The sequence below is a fragment of the Pleurodeles waltl genome, chromosome 6, assembly GCF_031143425.1.
Source record: "Pleurodeles waltl isolate 20211129_DDA chromosome 6, aPleWal1.hap1.20221129, whole genome shotgun sequence".
In the NCBI taxonomy this organism is placed as follows: Eukaryota; Metazoa; Chordata; class Amphibia; order Caudata; family Salamandridae; genus Pleurodeles; species Pleurodeles waltl.
Window position 1 is genome coordinate 644,280,256 of NC_090445.1, and position 15,600 is coordinate 644,295,855.

At 45.7% G+C, this 15,600-nt stretch overlaps 1 protein-coding gene across 3 annotated transcripts in view; it reads left to right on the plus strand.

Annotated features, from left to right (window-relative positions):
• CD53 (CD53 molecule) overlaps window positions 1-15,600 on the plus strand; it is a 282,909-nt gene that overhangs the window by 119,920 nt on the left and 147,389 nt on the right. For all 3 annotated transcript variants that reach the window (XM_069238988.1, XM_069238987.1, XM_069238989.1), the window contains exon 2: window positions 7,453-7,531. In XM_069238988.1, the coding sequence (XP_069095089.1) occupies window positions 7,469-7,531 (63 nt within the window). In that variant the 5' untranslated portion in view covers window positions 7,453-7,468. The remainder of the gene's footprint in view (window positions 1-7,452; window positions 7,532-15,600) is intronic.

The window sequence follows — 15,600 nt, forward strand, 5'->3', positions numbered from 1 at the left end:
GAGCTTTTTTCAGAGATGTAGTCTTTTTTGGTCTAAGACTTCAGAAAAACAGGAGGTAAGCTCAATCCAAGCCCTTGGAGAGAACTTCTCAGCAGAGCCAGAGGACAGCAAGGCAGCAGGGCAACAGCAAGGCAGCACTCCTTTTCAGCAAAGCAGTCAGGTGAGTCCTTTGGGCAGCCAGGCAGCTTCTCTTAGCAGGTTGCAGATTCTGGTTCAGAGTTCCTTTCCCCCTGTAGGTATCTTGTCAAGAAGTGTCTGAGTTGATAGGGTCAGGGACCCAGTTTATGTACCCAAATGTGCCTTTGAAGTGGCACAGACTTCAAAGAGTGGCTTAGAAGTGCACAAGGCCCCCTTTCAGTTCCATCCTGTCTGCCAGGGTCCCAGTAGGGGGTTTGGCAGTCCATTGTGTGAGGGCAGGCCACTGTCCTGTGACATGTAAGTGTCAGGCCCTCCACCCTCCCAGCCCGGGAAAACCCATTCAATATGCAGATGTGTGCAGGTGTGACTGAGCATCCTGTGTTTGGGGTTGTCTGAGTGAAATGCAAAAGGGAGCTTCCAATTAACCCAGTCAGACCTGGATCGTAAGGCACAGAAGGACTTAAGTGCAGGGAAATGCTCACTTTCGAAAAGTGGCATTTCTAAAATAGTAATATTAAATACAACTTCACCAGTCAGCAGGATTTTGTATTATCATTCTGGCTATACTAAATATGACCTTGTTACTCAGATCAGAATCTACCACTCAAACAGTATATGAGGGTAGCCCTAATGGTAGCCTATGAAAGGAGCAGGCCTCGCAGCAGTGTAAAATGAATTTAGGAGCTTCACACTGCCAGGACATATAAACGACACAGGTACTTGTCCTGCCTTTTCCCTACATAGCACCCTGCCCTACGGGTTACCTAGGGACTACCTTAGGGGTCACTTTTGTGTAGAAAAAGGGGCATTTAAGGCTTGGCAAGTACTTTTAAATGCCAAGTCGAATTGGCAATGAAGCTACACACACAGGCCTTGAAATGGCAGTCCTGAGACATGGTTAGGGGGCTACTTGTGTGGGTGGCACAATCAGTGCTGCAAGCCCACTAGTAGCATTTAATCTATAGGCCCTGGGCACATGTAGTGCACTTTTTCTAGGAACTTATAAGTAAAAGAAATTAGCCAATTGGGTCTGAGACAATGTCACAATGTTTTAAGGGAGAGAGCAAATGCACTTCAGCACTGGTTAGCAGTGGTAAAGTGCGCAGAGTCCTAAAACCAGCAGAAACTGTGTCAAAAAGTGGAGGGAGGCAGGCAAAAAGTTGAGGGTGACCACCCTAAGGCTGTCAGGTCTAACAACTACCATAAAGGCAGAGTATGAAACTATCTGCCTGTCCGAACAGTAGTAATGCATCAATGACAGTAATTTGCGCCACGCATTCTTCCAGCTGTTCAGTGTGGGTCTGCTAAATCATGAAATTGAGAAGCCTCTGATATGTCCTGCGCTGCTGTACATGCAGCCGATAAAGTTTTGAAGTGACCCCTACCAGCCCCGGAGCACAGAAGTGTCAGTGTAGACGACTGCATGATATGTTTGCAGACATCTCATATCAAACGTATGCCGTATAGATAGCTGGTATTCTAGAACTTTAAGTTGTGCAATACTCAAAGTTTATGTCAGCTGCTGTGTGGGTTGCCGCTTATTGAACCTAGTGAAGATCGAAAGCTCTGAGGGTTAGGAAAGTTTGCTGTGGCAGCAGCTCTGAAAGAAGGGATTGGCCAAACAACAATGATGTTCTTGCCTTGGGCAATCGGTCCGTATTTCATCATGGTGGTTTGCACTTCCTTCAGAATTTTGTCCACTGGTGCAAAATGGTTTTCTGCTGCTGTATAGAGTTGAAGCTTAAATGTTGTAAGCGTGGTCTATCCTTTATTTCAGAATTGATGCGCCCTCTAGTCGTCTAAGCACCTCTTGAATATGTTACATTTATCACCTATAGATACATGGCTTGTATCTTACCAGAAGCTGTATGGAATGCTCACAATTGAGCAAGGCATTTTTCATCTAGGCTTGTAATACAAAATTGGCAAAACATTGCCTCTGCTATAAGATAACATCAGTTAAGGAGAAATTGAAACATAGTAAGGCTCTTCAAGTAAGCTACCAGAGAAAAGGGAGATATATAACTTTGGCAAAGATTTCACAAATCAATATAGAGGCTAAGCATATGTCGACACAAAAGAACAACAGCATTGACGTTGGTGTAAGAAACAAAATACGTTTAGGCATTTAGCATGTACTGAATATGAACATCAAAAGGATACTTTGTTTAATGCGAATAGCTAGCAAAAGCAGTAATTGTAAAATAATCTTTTCTTAGCAGAGCTGCCAGCAACCTTTAGCTCAACCATTTCCATCCATAGATGACTGATCAACCACAGATGATGCATCTAGGGTGCGAAGTTGCATAACCTGTTGTTAATCACTGATTTTGCAAATTGGGTTTGTGAAATCATCATATGAGAATAGAGACACGTGCAGGTACCTTTAGAGCTTGACAGGAGGACAGGCAAATCATCATTTATACTTGACCGTGATATCGCTCCTGGTCCTTAATAAGTAAACTTATAAGGGGACGCGCATAGGTCAATGAACCTTTTGATTTGCATGAAGTATCCTAGCTATGAAGTAACCAATGTTCATCAATAATCAATACACAAATCAATAACCATTAAGCAAATCATTAATCAGTAGTTAATAACATCACACCATGATATTCAGTCATGAATAGCCACAACTCATACGTATTAACAATTGTATTTCCCTGTTAGTTACAATACTAAGTCATGGGATTAATTCAAACTTTATTTAAATAAAATCAAGATTACTTCATTAATAACAACCAATAACATAATCTAATCAGAACTTGAGAAATAATGCATTCTAAAGCAATTTTATAAGTCAACATGTGAATTAGAGGTAATTACGTCAACATGAGTATCAGAGTTAGGCAAATCAGTCTGTCAATCATTTGTCACTGTATATGTCAATGTCTTTTGAAAAGTAACCTCATCTAACCCAGATTATGATTAGCTTGTGGGACTTCATGCGAAAACAGTTTAGAACATAAATTTAGAAAAACATCTAGCTAAGAGAAAAATTATTTAGACAGCGCAGTTGGTACCTAGAAAGAAAAGGCACAAAAGGTAATTCAGTCACATTTTCATAGCTACCTATCCACGGTATGGACCAGCAAAAAAAGTCAGTCTTCATCTTCAGGTCATCAATCGATCAGCATCTCATCAGGCTCTCAAGAGCATGAGCCCAATGACAGAATCACAAATCTCTTTGATCTCGTAGTCTCTCTCCGGACATCTGCACCTAACATCTCCCTCCATCCATCTGCATCTACAGTGTTGTCCCTTTTTCAGAACATTATATTAAAGCCACCCAGACTATCCCCTAATTCGTAACTGGTCAATTAATCACACATTTCCCTTTAACCATTAGTCTTTATAACTCAAATCCATGAGTTCTAGCATTACACAGTTCCCATGTAGTTGATTGGCTCACTTTACGATGTTCTCATCATTCGGCTCGTCAGGTATCGATAATGTTGCATCTTCTTCTCCAGTCAGTGTCTCCATTGTTCAAGTCTTGGGAAAGTACAGTCTAAATGCTTTACACAGTCCTCGATGCAAAATATAATTCCCTCATCTCCTGTCCATCGATTCACGCATAGGATTTTAGCTGATCAGATTTTATTAAACAACGAGCGGTTCATGGTCAGTTCAGCACATCAGCATTTCTACATTGAGCGTTAATGTCCGGCTTCTGCACGAGGCCTGGCAAAACTAGGCCACAACTTCGGTAAAGTTAGCTCTATAATATAATGCAAAACATATGTTATATACGTGATATATCTCAATATGACATATTACTACATTGTTATTTTACTTTTTCAACATTTCACATGTTTTAGTCACTTTTTAATATAGTTCGTGAATTGTGGCAGCGACTCTTTGAGGGCACATTTTCAAACGTACACATTATTTTTCTACTTTAATCATTCAAACTACTTAAACATTCATTAATAATTTCTAATTAATATATTTGCTTTAGCAACTGCACATTTAGACGTTTTTCGTCTATTATCCGCTTATGCAAAGTTAACAATTCTGCATGAGCTTCTGATTTCCCTACTATGAAATGGTGAAATACATTATACCCACAAGAAGGGCTCATGAGAGGGCTTTAAAGGGCAGTGAAAAGGGAAAGGAGTGCAGGTTGGTAGGTGTACGAAGTAAGAGAAATCACAGTATTTTGTAAAATAACCAACATTTTTAAGGACTTTCAAGGCCGAGAGATCGAGAGAGTGTGAATGCGTTTTTGTCTCTGTGTATGTAAACATCCCTGGTGAAATCCGACAGGCACATCACCAAACCTGATTGAAAGCATCTGTACCCAACTACTTACCAGAAAGTACACTTATTAGTGTGGTGTAACACCCCAAACCTCGCCCCTATAGCTACGCCCATGGGCAAGGTTGTGAAGGGCAGATCAGTACTACCTGTCCAGCAACTCTAAAAAAGGGAAAATAACTTTGAAAATGTCACTATCTTTAAACCTGCCTTCTCGACCAGACCGTATTTTAATGGCTTCCCTGCCATCTTGGCCCTGCTCCAGGCAAGTATAAATCAAAGGTAAGAGAAAAAGTGTGTTATTAATGCGAATTGAAGAAACACAATTTTAACACACTTTAACTCATCTTCCACTCTATAAATCCACATAATTTGGACAGATGTAACTGCCCTTTCTCTGGTGGTGTGGACATAGTTTAAAGATGAGGTTTAGGTGCTAAGCTAGAACACACTTTCTACTCATAATTGTTTTTTTATACCGTTTTATATAACACTAACTCGACTGGACGGTATTAGAGCGCTTTACATGAGCACCATTTACATTACAAAAGAACACATTCACTTTCTGGTAGGCGAAGAGACATTAAGGGGGTTATTACAACTTTGGAGGAGGTGTTAATCCGTCCCAAAAGTGACAGATATTCCACCAGCCGTATTACAAGTTCCATAGGATATAATGGACTGTAATACGTCTGGTGGTATGTCGTCACCTTTGGGATGGATTAACACCTCCTCCAAAGTTGTAATAACCCCCTAAGTGACTTGCCCAGAATCACAGGATATTGAGCCGACACCAAGACTCGAACCTGTTCCCCAAGTGCCAAAGTCGGAAGCTCTGGCCGTTATGCCACAGCCTCTCCCCTATGTCTCCTGTGTTTTCTGCAGTTCAGCAGAGTATAAATGAGGCTTTAAGTGTATTTATATACAGATAGGATCGGACACAAAGCATCACAGTGTCATGATGCAGAAACTGTAGGGAGAGTGACAGAGATGGTAGGATAATGTAAATAGGTGGGATTGAGATGTTTCCTTATTTGCACTGAAGAAAAGCAAGTTTGAGGTTAAAAGGAAGGTCGTTCCAGATCCTTGGTCCATATGCACAGAAAGCATGCGTAAATTTGTGCTCTTTCTAAGTCTTTGCAAGACTATCTTTCACAGACAGTGCTTGGTCTATTTTTACACCAAGATTTTTCACTGCTTGTCTGTGGGTAGGAACTGCACCCAGTTTAGGGGGCCACCACTCATCAGTCCAGAAGGAATTGGCCTTGCCAAATAGCATGCTGTCTGTTTTACTGATATTCAACTGTAAACAGTTGTCTGTCATCCATCTTGAAATATCTAATCTTTTGTTTTAGCCAGATCTTTGCTCGAGGAGAAGATCAGCTGCATGTCATCTGCGTTTGATTTAATTTCAAAACCATATGACCCTGCAGTTTTAGCAAGGGGAGGCACATATATGTTGAACAATGTGGCGCTCAAACAAGAGCCCTTGTCAACCCGCATAGTGCGGGATTTAAAAGGACCAAGAGCAATGATTTGCGTTCTATTTTCCAAAATATTTTGAAGCCATTTAAAAGCCATCCCATGGACCCCTATCTCTTATAATCTCAAACGCGGCTGACAAGACCAGGAATTGGAGCTGTCTGAACTTTCATTGTGATTAATAGAGCTCTTGTGTGGAAACATCATTGATAGGTGTCAATGAGGCGACTGGGAACCAGTGAGCAGTACTTTGCCTCCATCGAGAAAAAGACAATGGCTTGGACCATGAGATGGAAGTTTATATGGTCTAAAAGTATAATGGATGGTGTTTTTTTTATCGGACGAAGAAAGGCAGGGCAGGATTTATGTTTTGATAAATGGGTGCTTTGGATATAAACTTTCAACATTGGTATTTTTTTTACCGGAATGGGCTCTAATTCTCAAACATTTTTCAAGAAGGAAGTGTGTCTTACTCCGAGAGCAAGACATTGTTTATTACTGTGGAAGTCAGGCACACGTCTGAAATTCAGTGATGTGGTGCTTATTATTAGGAAACACAGAAGGTCTGCCTTCCTCATATATAAATAACTCAAGGATGGCATAACTTAGGAGTAATAGGAGTCATTGTGAGGGGTGGCAGTTTTAACGAGTGTAACCGTGAAAAAAGTTGAGTGTCAGGGGACGTGCAATGCAACTTTCGTGAAGTCCCTCAATAGAAGTAGACTTCAAGGACAGCGACAAGTTATTTAATGCACTTACACATGAATTAATCAATCGTAGGTGAGGAAAAAAGTGTGATGAATTGCATCAATCATTATGGAATTCACAAGATGTTTGTAGGTAGTGGTGGAATGCACAGCTTATTAGAGAAAAGAAGAATGAAACCACCTTTAAAATGTTGTGAAGAAGTAAAGAACTTTTAAAATGGTGTAACCCTACACTCGAGTAATTACGTATGTGTAAATTACAGTCAAATTAGGGTTACATCACCAAATACAAATCAACTATTAATGTAAACTCTAAACCTTGTATTCAATGCCATGCTGTACCGATCATTCGCCAATGAAAATGTTTTTAAATTAGCAAGCGCTGTCATAAGTAGGAAATACCTGTGTATTGTGCAAGATATCACTTGTTGGCAGTGCCCTTTTGACTCGGGGACAACATTGAACTGTTTATGTGACTGCTGGGAGGTGAAATTAGAAAAAGCTATTTGAATTTCGCACTGAAAGAAACATTCCTGCACAAGCATTGAAGATCCAAAAGGTAAGATGCAGTAGGAAAAGTATTTCCTCCTGGTAAGCAAGGAGCCATACTGACATGTGCACTTAGTTAACAGTTCCTCTCACGTCAATTGCATCTCTGCCTGTGTTCGAACTGTGCTTTTTCCTGTGAATGCCCATTGCTTATCATTGGTAAACTGGAAACTCTCAAACATTGTGCTCCTTTATTCTTCTGCATTGTGCCCTAGAGTCCACCAGCATAGTAATAGCTTAGTGAGACATTAAAAACAATACGGTGAAGTGGTCAGTGAGTGGAGGTTAACACGAGCTCTCCTTATTGTAACCACAGGTCACTGCTTCCTAAAATGGCGCAGAAGTGCGTGGACGGCCTCAAGTACACGTTATTCGTATTCAACTTACTGTTTTGGGTGAGTTTCTGTTCATGTGTATATGATTGTCTTCCGTTTAACATTGGTTCATAATTGTTATTTTTGATAGTGTGTTTATGCAGACAGCAAAATTGGGTGAAACATAGTGTACAGCCCACATGATAGATTTTGAAGTATTTCACAGACAAATCACACAGTTACAAAGCACTGAGGCTACTGAACGGAAGAAACACTAAGTAGAGGAATTAATTAATTGACATTCTCCTCGTTGCTCAATCAATTTGTTTTTGTTTGTTCTTATTTCTTGCAGGAACCCTAACAGCTTGTGTGGCGAGAGAGTACAGATTTGGTGTGAGCTACGACTAAGCTCTCACAATGGCTTAATAAAAAGACCCCTAAAGCCAGTGCTTAATTTGTAAATAAAAAGGTGCCGCTGCCCACAGCCCTTCACACGGCTGCTGCAATTAAATGTGCGAACACGGAATACTGAGCCGGCGTAAAATTGAAGCTATCTCGGGCCTCTTCAATCCATATAAAGCCACTCCCTGCCCCTTCAGCTCACTAAAGCAGCTTTCTTGACGCTTTTTCGTTTTTCCGCTCATCCGTCTTTCCCATATATCTTTTGCTCGCAGCAAATCCTTGAGGCAGAAGAATAAGCCCCAGCCCTCAAAAATAACTGCCGGTGCTCAGCACCTGAAACAAGAAGCACAAATTAAGCACTGCCTAAAGCTATAAAAGTTAATGTGACTACTAGCTAACCTTTGGTTGAATAACTAGAGCAGCAAAGCAATTGTCATAGAGAATGTGTGAGGTGTTGTGTCCAAAAAACTTTGTAGCCAAGGAAATAACCAAACAGCACAACCCAAGTTAAATAAAAATGATAAATTATTAAAATTACATTCACAGATGCTGTTTCTAGTCTTGCATGCACAAATTCTGTTATTTTATTAAAGCCAAACCTATTGGTTTTGCCAGTGCTGGGGAAAAAAGTAGCAAAAAGTTTGCTTTCTGTGTTGAATGGTAAGGGAGCAAAAGAATTGAATGTGGCCGACACTCAGATGATTGAGTGCACTTTTGAGGTATAGAATAGTCCCTCATGCATGCCAATGGAAGTACTTCATAGAACGTGAATTGGTAGCCAATAGCATGAGTTCAGGAAGAAATACTAATCTTGGGAGAATAATGCCCTCTGTGTACATTTTAAAGAATTGGTAACAAAAGATCACACAGAGAGTTGTGCTGTCAAGCCAGACATATTTACCCCTTTGGGATGAATACAAAAGAGATATTCAGCCCTAGGCTATGAGAAATCAAGAAAAGGTGAAAAAATTGAGAAAAAAAACCCATAAAACTTACTTGCAGAACAAAAAGCACGGCCTCGCAAATAATCTTTGGGTGGGGTGCTGGTTAAAAATTGGGAAGAGGGTGGGTGTGGCCAGGTCGGCAAATATGGGAGATGTCCCTCCATGAGCTCTCGGCTTCCTCGATAAGACTCTGTTTCCATCCTGCTCCTGGCTTCACCTTGCACCCTTCTTGGGAGGCCGACTTATCCTTCATGGAGCCCCTGGACCCTATGGTGCCTCTTGGATCCAGCGGGGCCGGTGTGGGACTGGCGAATCGCTTGAGGCCTAAGTTGCGGTGCAGCGCACAGCAATCGGACCCACAGCTGCAAGAGCCTCACCCTGTACTGCTTCTCTGGAAATCGGGTGAGTGCAGATTGGGGCAACGAGTCGCAGGCTCCCCCCACCCAGTGTTCCCCAGTGGCTGGTCAGCCTCGTGAGGCATGCAGCCCTAGAGACTGCGGGACCGGCGTGGCCCGACATGCTTTGTGGATCGTAGCTCTGGTCTTGGATGGCTGCAGGAGCCTTCTATTGATGGGCGGTGCTGGTGACAGTTGGTTCGGCCTGGGCTGCTCCCTTCACCCCTTACATTTCGCTGCTTCTCTCCCTGAGACATGATGGATGCCCAGAGCTACTTCTACCCTCCCCCACCTCAGGGGGCCACGGGCCACATACAATTCCTATGCCGCTACACAAGACTGGCCTGAGGGGGTTATTCCTAGGTGTGTCGACCCACACATTTGCACCATGGTTGGTGAAGGGGCTCTGACTGCTTGTGCTGCCAGAGTGCGGGACAGACCCTTGTGCAAGTTCAGCTGATGGGTCCTATGCGGATGCGATGATGCAAGCGCTAGCAGACCTTCCCCCAAGGGGTTACCATAGTGGGTGGGGATTTCAACATGACAATGCCCTCCACTAGCAATAGTTTGAGGGCTCGGTGACCCCTGGGCCATAGCTTCCCACCTTGCAGATTGGGCATCTTGCCTTGGCCTTTGTGATGTGTGGTGCACCTGGAATCCTCCCACACAAGCATATACTCATACCTCCGCTGCACATGAGACCAGATCATGCATCAACTATGTTTTCATGCCTGCCACCGATTTGCTTCTCACCAAAGGTTTGGAGACCCTTCCCAGTGGTATTTCAGACCATTCTCCAGTCGCCACTTACTTGGGCTGAGGTGCCCAAGGGAAGGGTCCAGTCTAGTGCCTTAGTGCAAGGCGCCTTATGGACAATGATGCCACAGAACTCCTGTTGTAGGAGGTTGACACCTTCTTGGAGCTAAATGTGGGATCAATGGAGTCCCCCGGGACACTTTAGTCTGCCAGCAAGGCAGTTATGGGGGTTGCCAATACATACTTGTGCCGTCAGGACCAGCAGAAATTGTTGCAGATTGAAGGTCTGGAAGCCCCCATAGCGTGGACAGAGGCAAAGTCTGCTGCAGACGTCCCTGAACTGTGTCAGCTTGCACTGGATAGGCTCTCACTGTGGCAGTTATTCCTTGATGAGGTGAGTCTGTGCTGGGTAGCGTCCCAGAGTAAGAATAATGGCTGGGGCATTAAGTCCAGTAAGCTTCTATACTGGCTGGCAACTCAAGGTCTGGCAGACAGAGTGGTCCCTGGAGTCCGGGCCCCCAAGCAGGGATTGGTTCCCGAGAACCAGGACATCTTGGCAGAGTTTGCTATTCTTGCACATTATATGATCACCGCCTGAGACCACTATGTGGGTACTCTTCCCCTCAGATCTCGGATTTGTCATTGTTCACTTTTGCAGTAGCAGACACAGCCGGCCTGGAAGAACCAATCACCCTTGAGGAGGTTGATACAGCCTTTTCCGAGATGAACCCTGGCAGGACACTGGGACCCGATTGCTTTCTGGTAGACTAGTTTAGGAATTTCTGGAAGTCGCTGTTGGCCCTCCTACTGGCACTATACAATAAGGCCATAACCAAAGGTCACTTCTCAACAGAGTTAAATGACCTTAGTGGTCCTGCACAAGGTGGGGCTGTCTCCTTTGAATTGTGCGTCTTATCGCCCAATCTCACTCATTAACTCTGAGCTTAAAATATATACCAAAGTGTTGGCTAACCCTCTACTCCGAATTGGTCCCATGATAGTCCATCCTTACCTAGGTGGTTTTTTGTCATGCCATCGTACACACCACTGTATTCACATGGTACAGGCTGCGGTGGCTGCGGTGGCTTACCTTTATCTGCTGCTGGAGTCTACCACCTTTCTCTTCATAGACTTCGAGAAGGCCTTCGACTCCCTCGACTTGGACTTCCTCTGGGATGTCTGGGCTCAGATGGGCTTTGGGACCCGCTTCATCGCCGGACTACATCCTCCTCGGCGACCTCAACTTCCATCTGGACCAGAACAACGACCCCAACACCACCGCCCTGCTTGACAACCTCACCAACCTCGGCCTCAAGCAACTGGTGAACACCCCCACCCACATCGCCGGACACACGCTCAACCCCATCTTTTCCGCCAGCAAACACGTATCCTTCAGCCATGCCTCCGCTCTACACTGGACCGACCACAGATGTGTCCACTTCACCTTCCGACGTGAAACTCGCCACCTCCGCACACAACCCATCCCACGTCGACAGTGGAACAAAATCCCCGAAGAACAGCTTCTCTCCACTCTCTTCGACAACCAACCCACCTTCTCCGCCGACCCCAACGACGCAGCCCTCAGCCTCACGAACTGGATCACCAACTGCGCAGACAACCTCGCTCCTCTCAGACGCCTTCTAAGACAGTCCAACACCAAAAAACCTCTCTGGTTCTCTGACACCCTTAAGGAATCAAAGAAAACTTGTCGCACCCTCGAGAAAGCCTGGCACAAGGACCACACCGCAGACAACATGACTGCCCTCAAGAACGCTACCTGCGAACACCATCACCTGATCCGCGCCGCCAAAAGGAATTTCTTCACAGACAGACTGGACAAAAACAGCCACAACAGCAGAGAACTCTTCAACATCGTGAAAGAGCTCTCCAACCCCAACGCCATCACGCCAACGCCATCACGCCCTCACAAGACCTTTGCAACTTCCTCGCCACCTTCTTCCATCGTAAGATTACCGACCTACATGACAGCTTCGGACACCAAACCCAGCCGACCACCACAGAACCCACAACCCCAGCCATCACCCTCAACGCCTGGACCCACATCAACACAGAAGAGACCAAAGCCACCATGAACTACATCCACTCCGGTGCCCCCTCGGACCCCTGCCCACACTTCATCTTCAATAAAGCCGACAACATCATCGCCCCTCACCTCCAGACCATCATCAACACCTCGCTTTCGTCTGCTACCTTCCCCGAGAGCTGAAAACACGCTGAAGTCAACGCCCTACTGAAGAAACCTATGGCTGACCAAAGCGACCTGAAGAACTTCCGCCCCATCTCGCTCCTCCCCTTCCCTGACAAAGTCATAGAGAAGACCGTCAACAAGCAGCTTACCAACTTCCTTGAAGACAACAACCTTCTCGACCCCTCTCAGTCCGGATTCTGAGCCAACCACAGCACAGAAACCGCCCTCATCTCAGTCACAGACGACATCAGAACCCTGATGGACAACGGAGAAACAGTCGCCCTCATCCTCCTCGACCTCTTGGCGGCCTTCGACACCGTCTGTCACCGCACCCTAATAACCCGCCTCCGCTCCACCGGGATCCAAGGCCAGGCCCTGGACTGGATCGCCTCCTTCCTCTCCAACCGCTCCCAAAGAGTCTACCTCCCACCTTTTCGCTCAGACCCCACCAAGATCATCTGCGGCGTCCCACAAGGCTCCTCGCTCAGCCCGACACTCTTCAATGTCTACATGAGCCCCCTTGCCGACATCGTACGCAAACACACATCATCATCACCTCCTACGCCGACGACACTCAACTGATACTTTCCCTCACCAAGGACCCCACCAGCGCCAATACCAAACTGCAAGATGGAATGAAAGACGTCGCAGATTGGATGAAACTCAGCAGTCTGAAACTGAACTCAGACAAAACGGAAGTCCTCATCCTCGGTAACACCCCGACCGCCTTGGACGACTCCTGGTGGCCCACGGCCCTTGGCACCGCACCGACCCCCTCAGACCACGCACGCAACCTCAGCTTCATCTTGGACCCACTTCTCACCATGACCAAACAAGTCAACGCCGTTTCATCCTCCTGCTTCCTCACCCTCCGCATGCTCCGAAAGATCTTCCGTTGGATCCCCGCCGACACCAGAAAGACTGTGACCCACGCCCTCGTCACGAGCCGCCTGGACTACGGCAACACCCTATACGCAGGAACCACCGCTAAACTCCAGAAACGTCTGCAACGAATTCAAAACGCCTCCGCCCACCTCATCCTCAACATACCCCACAACAGCCACATCTCCGCACACCTGAGACACCTGCACTGGCTTCCCGTCAGCAAAAGGATCACCTTCTGTCTCCTCACCCATGCACACAAAGCCCTCCACAACAAGGGACCAGAATACCTCAACCGTCGCCTCAGCTTCTACGCTCCCATCCGTCTTCTCTGCTCCACCAGCCTCGCTCTCGCCGCCGTCCCTCGCATCCGCCGCTCCAGGGCGGGTGGGAGGTCCTTCTCCTACCTGGCGGCCAAGACTTGGAACACCCTCTCCACCATCCTCAGGACCACCCAGGACCACTCCGCATTCCGGAGACTACTCAAGACCTGGCTCTTCGAGCAGCAGTAACCCCTTCCCCCTAGCGCCTTGAGACCCGCACGGGTGAGTAGCGCGCTTTATAAATGTTAATGATTTGATTTGATTTGATTTGATCTCCTATGTGCCAAACCTTTATGCTTGACCCACAGCCAAGTTTCGTGTGAATAGAGCCTTTCGCTGATGTTCCCGATACAAAAGGGGACCAGGCAGGGATGTCCCCTGTCCCCCCTTCTTTTTTCTCTGGCAATCGAACCGCTGGTGATACGGGTTCGCTGTAACTCACAGCTGCTGGTGTTCTGGCGGGGAGAAGGGTTCGAAGAGGATCATATCACGCTGTACGCCGATGACGTGCACCTCTTTCAGAGTGACCCTGTTGCAGTGCGGCCTAGAAAGTTACACATACTTATCCTTTATGGCCAGGCATCTGGCTTACAGGTTAACCACTCCAAGTCCTTACTGATCCCCTTGACATATACCTTTCAGAACCGAGGCTGGTGGGCCCGCATACCCCTCTGTTGGTTAAGCTTCCTCTACCTCAGCATCTACATCTCCCTCCTTCCCTCTCTTGCCTGGTCCCAGAACCTGAAGTCCCTGGTTGCTTGCTTGTGGAAGGACTTGGAAAAGTGGTCTTCCTTACCTCTTAACATCAGGGAAGGATTGCCTTGTTTAAAATGGTGGTGCTGCCACTTTTTCTTTATGTCCTGCAAAATGTTCCCCAAAACATCCCCAGGTCTTGTTTTTGTACCATTCATGCCTTGGTACACCCTTTTTTGTGGGCCTACTGTGTTCTGTAAATGCATAGAGTCCACATTTGATGGCATCCTTGCGGTGGCTGACCTGCAGCTCTATTATCGGGCTTACCAACTTGTGGTTTTGAACTGCTGGCTTCATGGTGGACAGGATGACCTGACATACCTCGCGGAACAGCTGCTCCTGTCGTGAGATACGATCGTAGATTGGCAAAACATTCTTTTCCCTTTGCGCTTTCCTCAAGGCTGCAACCAGATAGAGTTGCTGGCAAAGTGGTACTCTGTTTCTCCAACATACACAGAAACATACACATGCTTACGTGGGGACATTTTCTCAGAACATCAGCTGTTTTATTATAAAAACACTTCTCTGTCCCATACACGTTAGAGGGAGATTCCAGCCGGATGACTACGACCGCATGCTGATTATCTTCGCTACAGCTGCTTGCTTAGACTACCAAATCCCTGGCCTACATGGGGATGGTGTCTTTCTAGACAGCAGCCTTCCTTGCTCAGGTATGGAGGTTGATGTCTTCCCAGAGGGGAAACCTGAAGAGCAGATTAGGGTTTATTACGCTGTGCTCTAACATAGCTTAGGTAGGAACCACATATATTACTCCTAGTGACAGTATGGTGGGACATTTTCTTTGTTTCACTCCTCTTGTCATCATTTTGCTTCTAGTGTGTTTTATCATCCTAGTTTTTGCAATTCATGCCATTTTATCTATGATGCAGTTAATTCAATAAACCTTATTGAACCATTCTCTGCCTCTGTTTTTCTTTTCATATGTGAAACTAATGTAACTGAGAGAAAAGGATGAGATCTGATCGACCACAACTTCCCTGAAGAGTCATTTCTGTCATGCATCCGGTTGCCTCAATCATCCCTGCTCTTGGGCAGAGGTGAGGCGCTTCTAGCTAGCAGGAATCCCGGATTAGGCTGACAGTTGTCACATGGTGTGGGATTGGACTCAGTTTCCCACAATTCAGATAATTCTGCCACCCGAATCCAGTAGCCTCATTAGGATAATGAGATCCTACCCGACATGGCACTACCAACGTATGGTCAGGCACTAATTTTTGGATCTTTCAGAGTATCTCTGTCTCACCACGTGCTAAAGGCACCTCAATACTATATGCGGTAACGTCCGTGGTATAGAGGATTTCCTCCTCAGCTAGGTAGATAGTACCTATCCAACGCTGTAGGTTGTTCAAGCTTGTACCTTCAAAGGATCAATCCCCACTTGGTGTCCTTATCTCTGAACAGGTATATCCACCATGTCGAATCCACAATGGGTAGCAATTGCAGTAAACATGCAACAACCCTCACT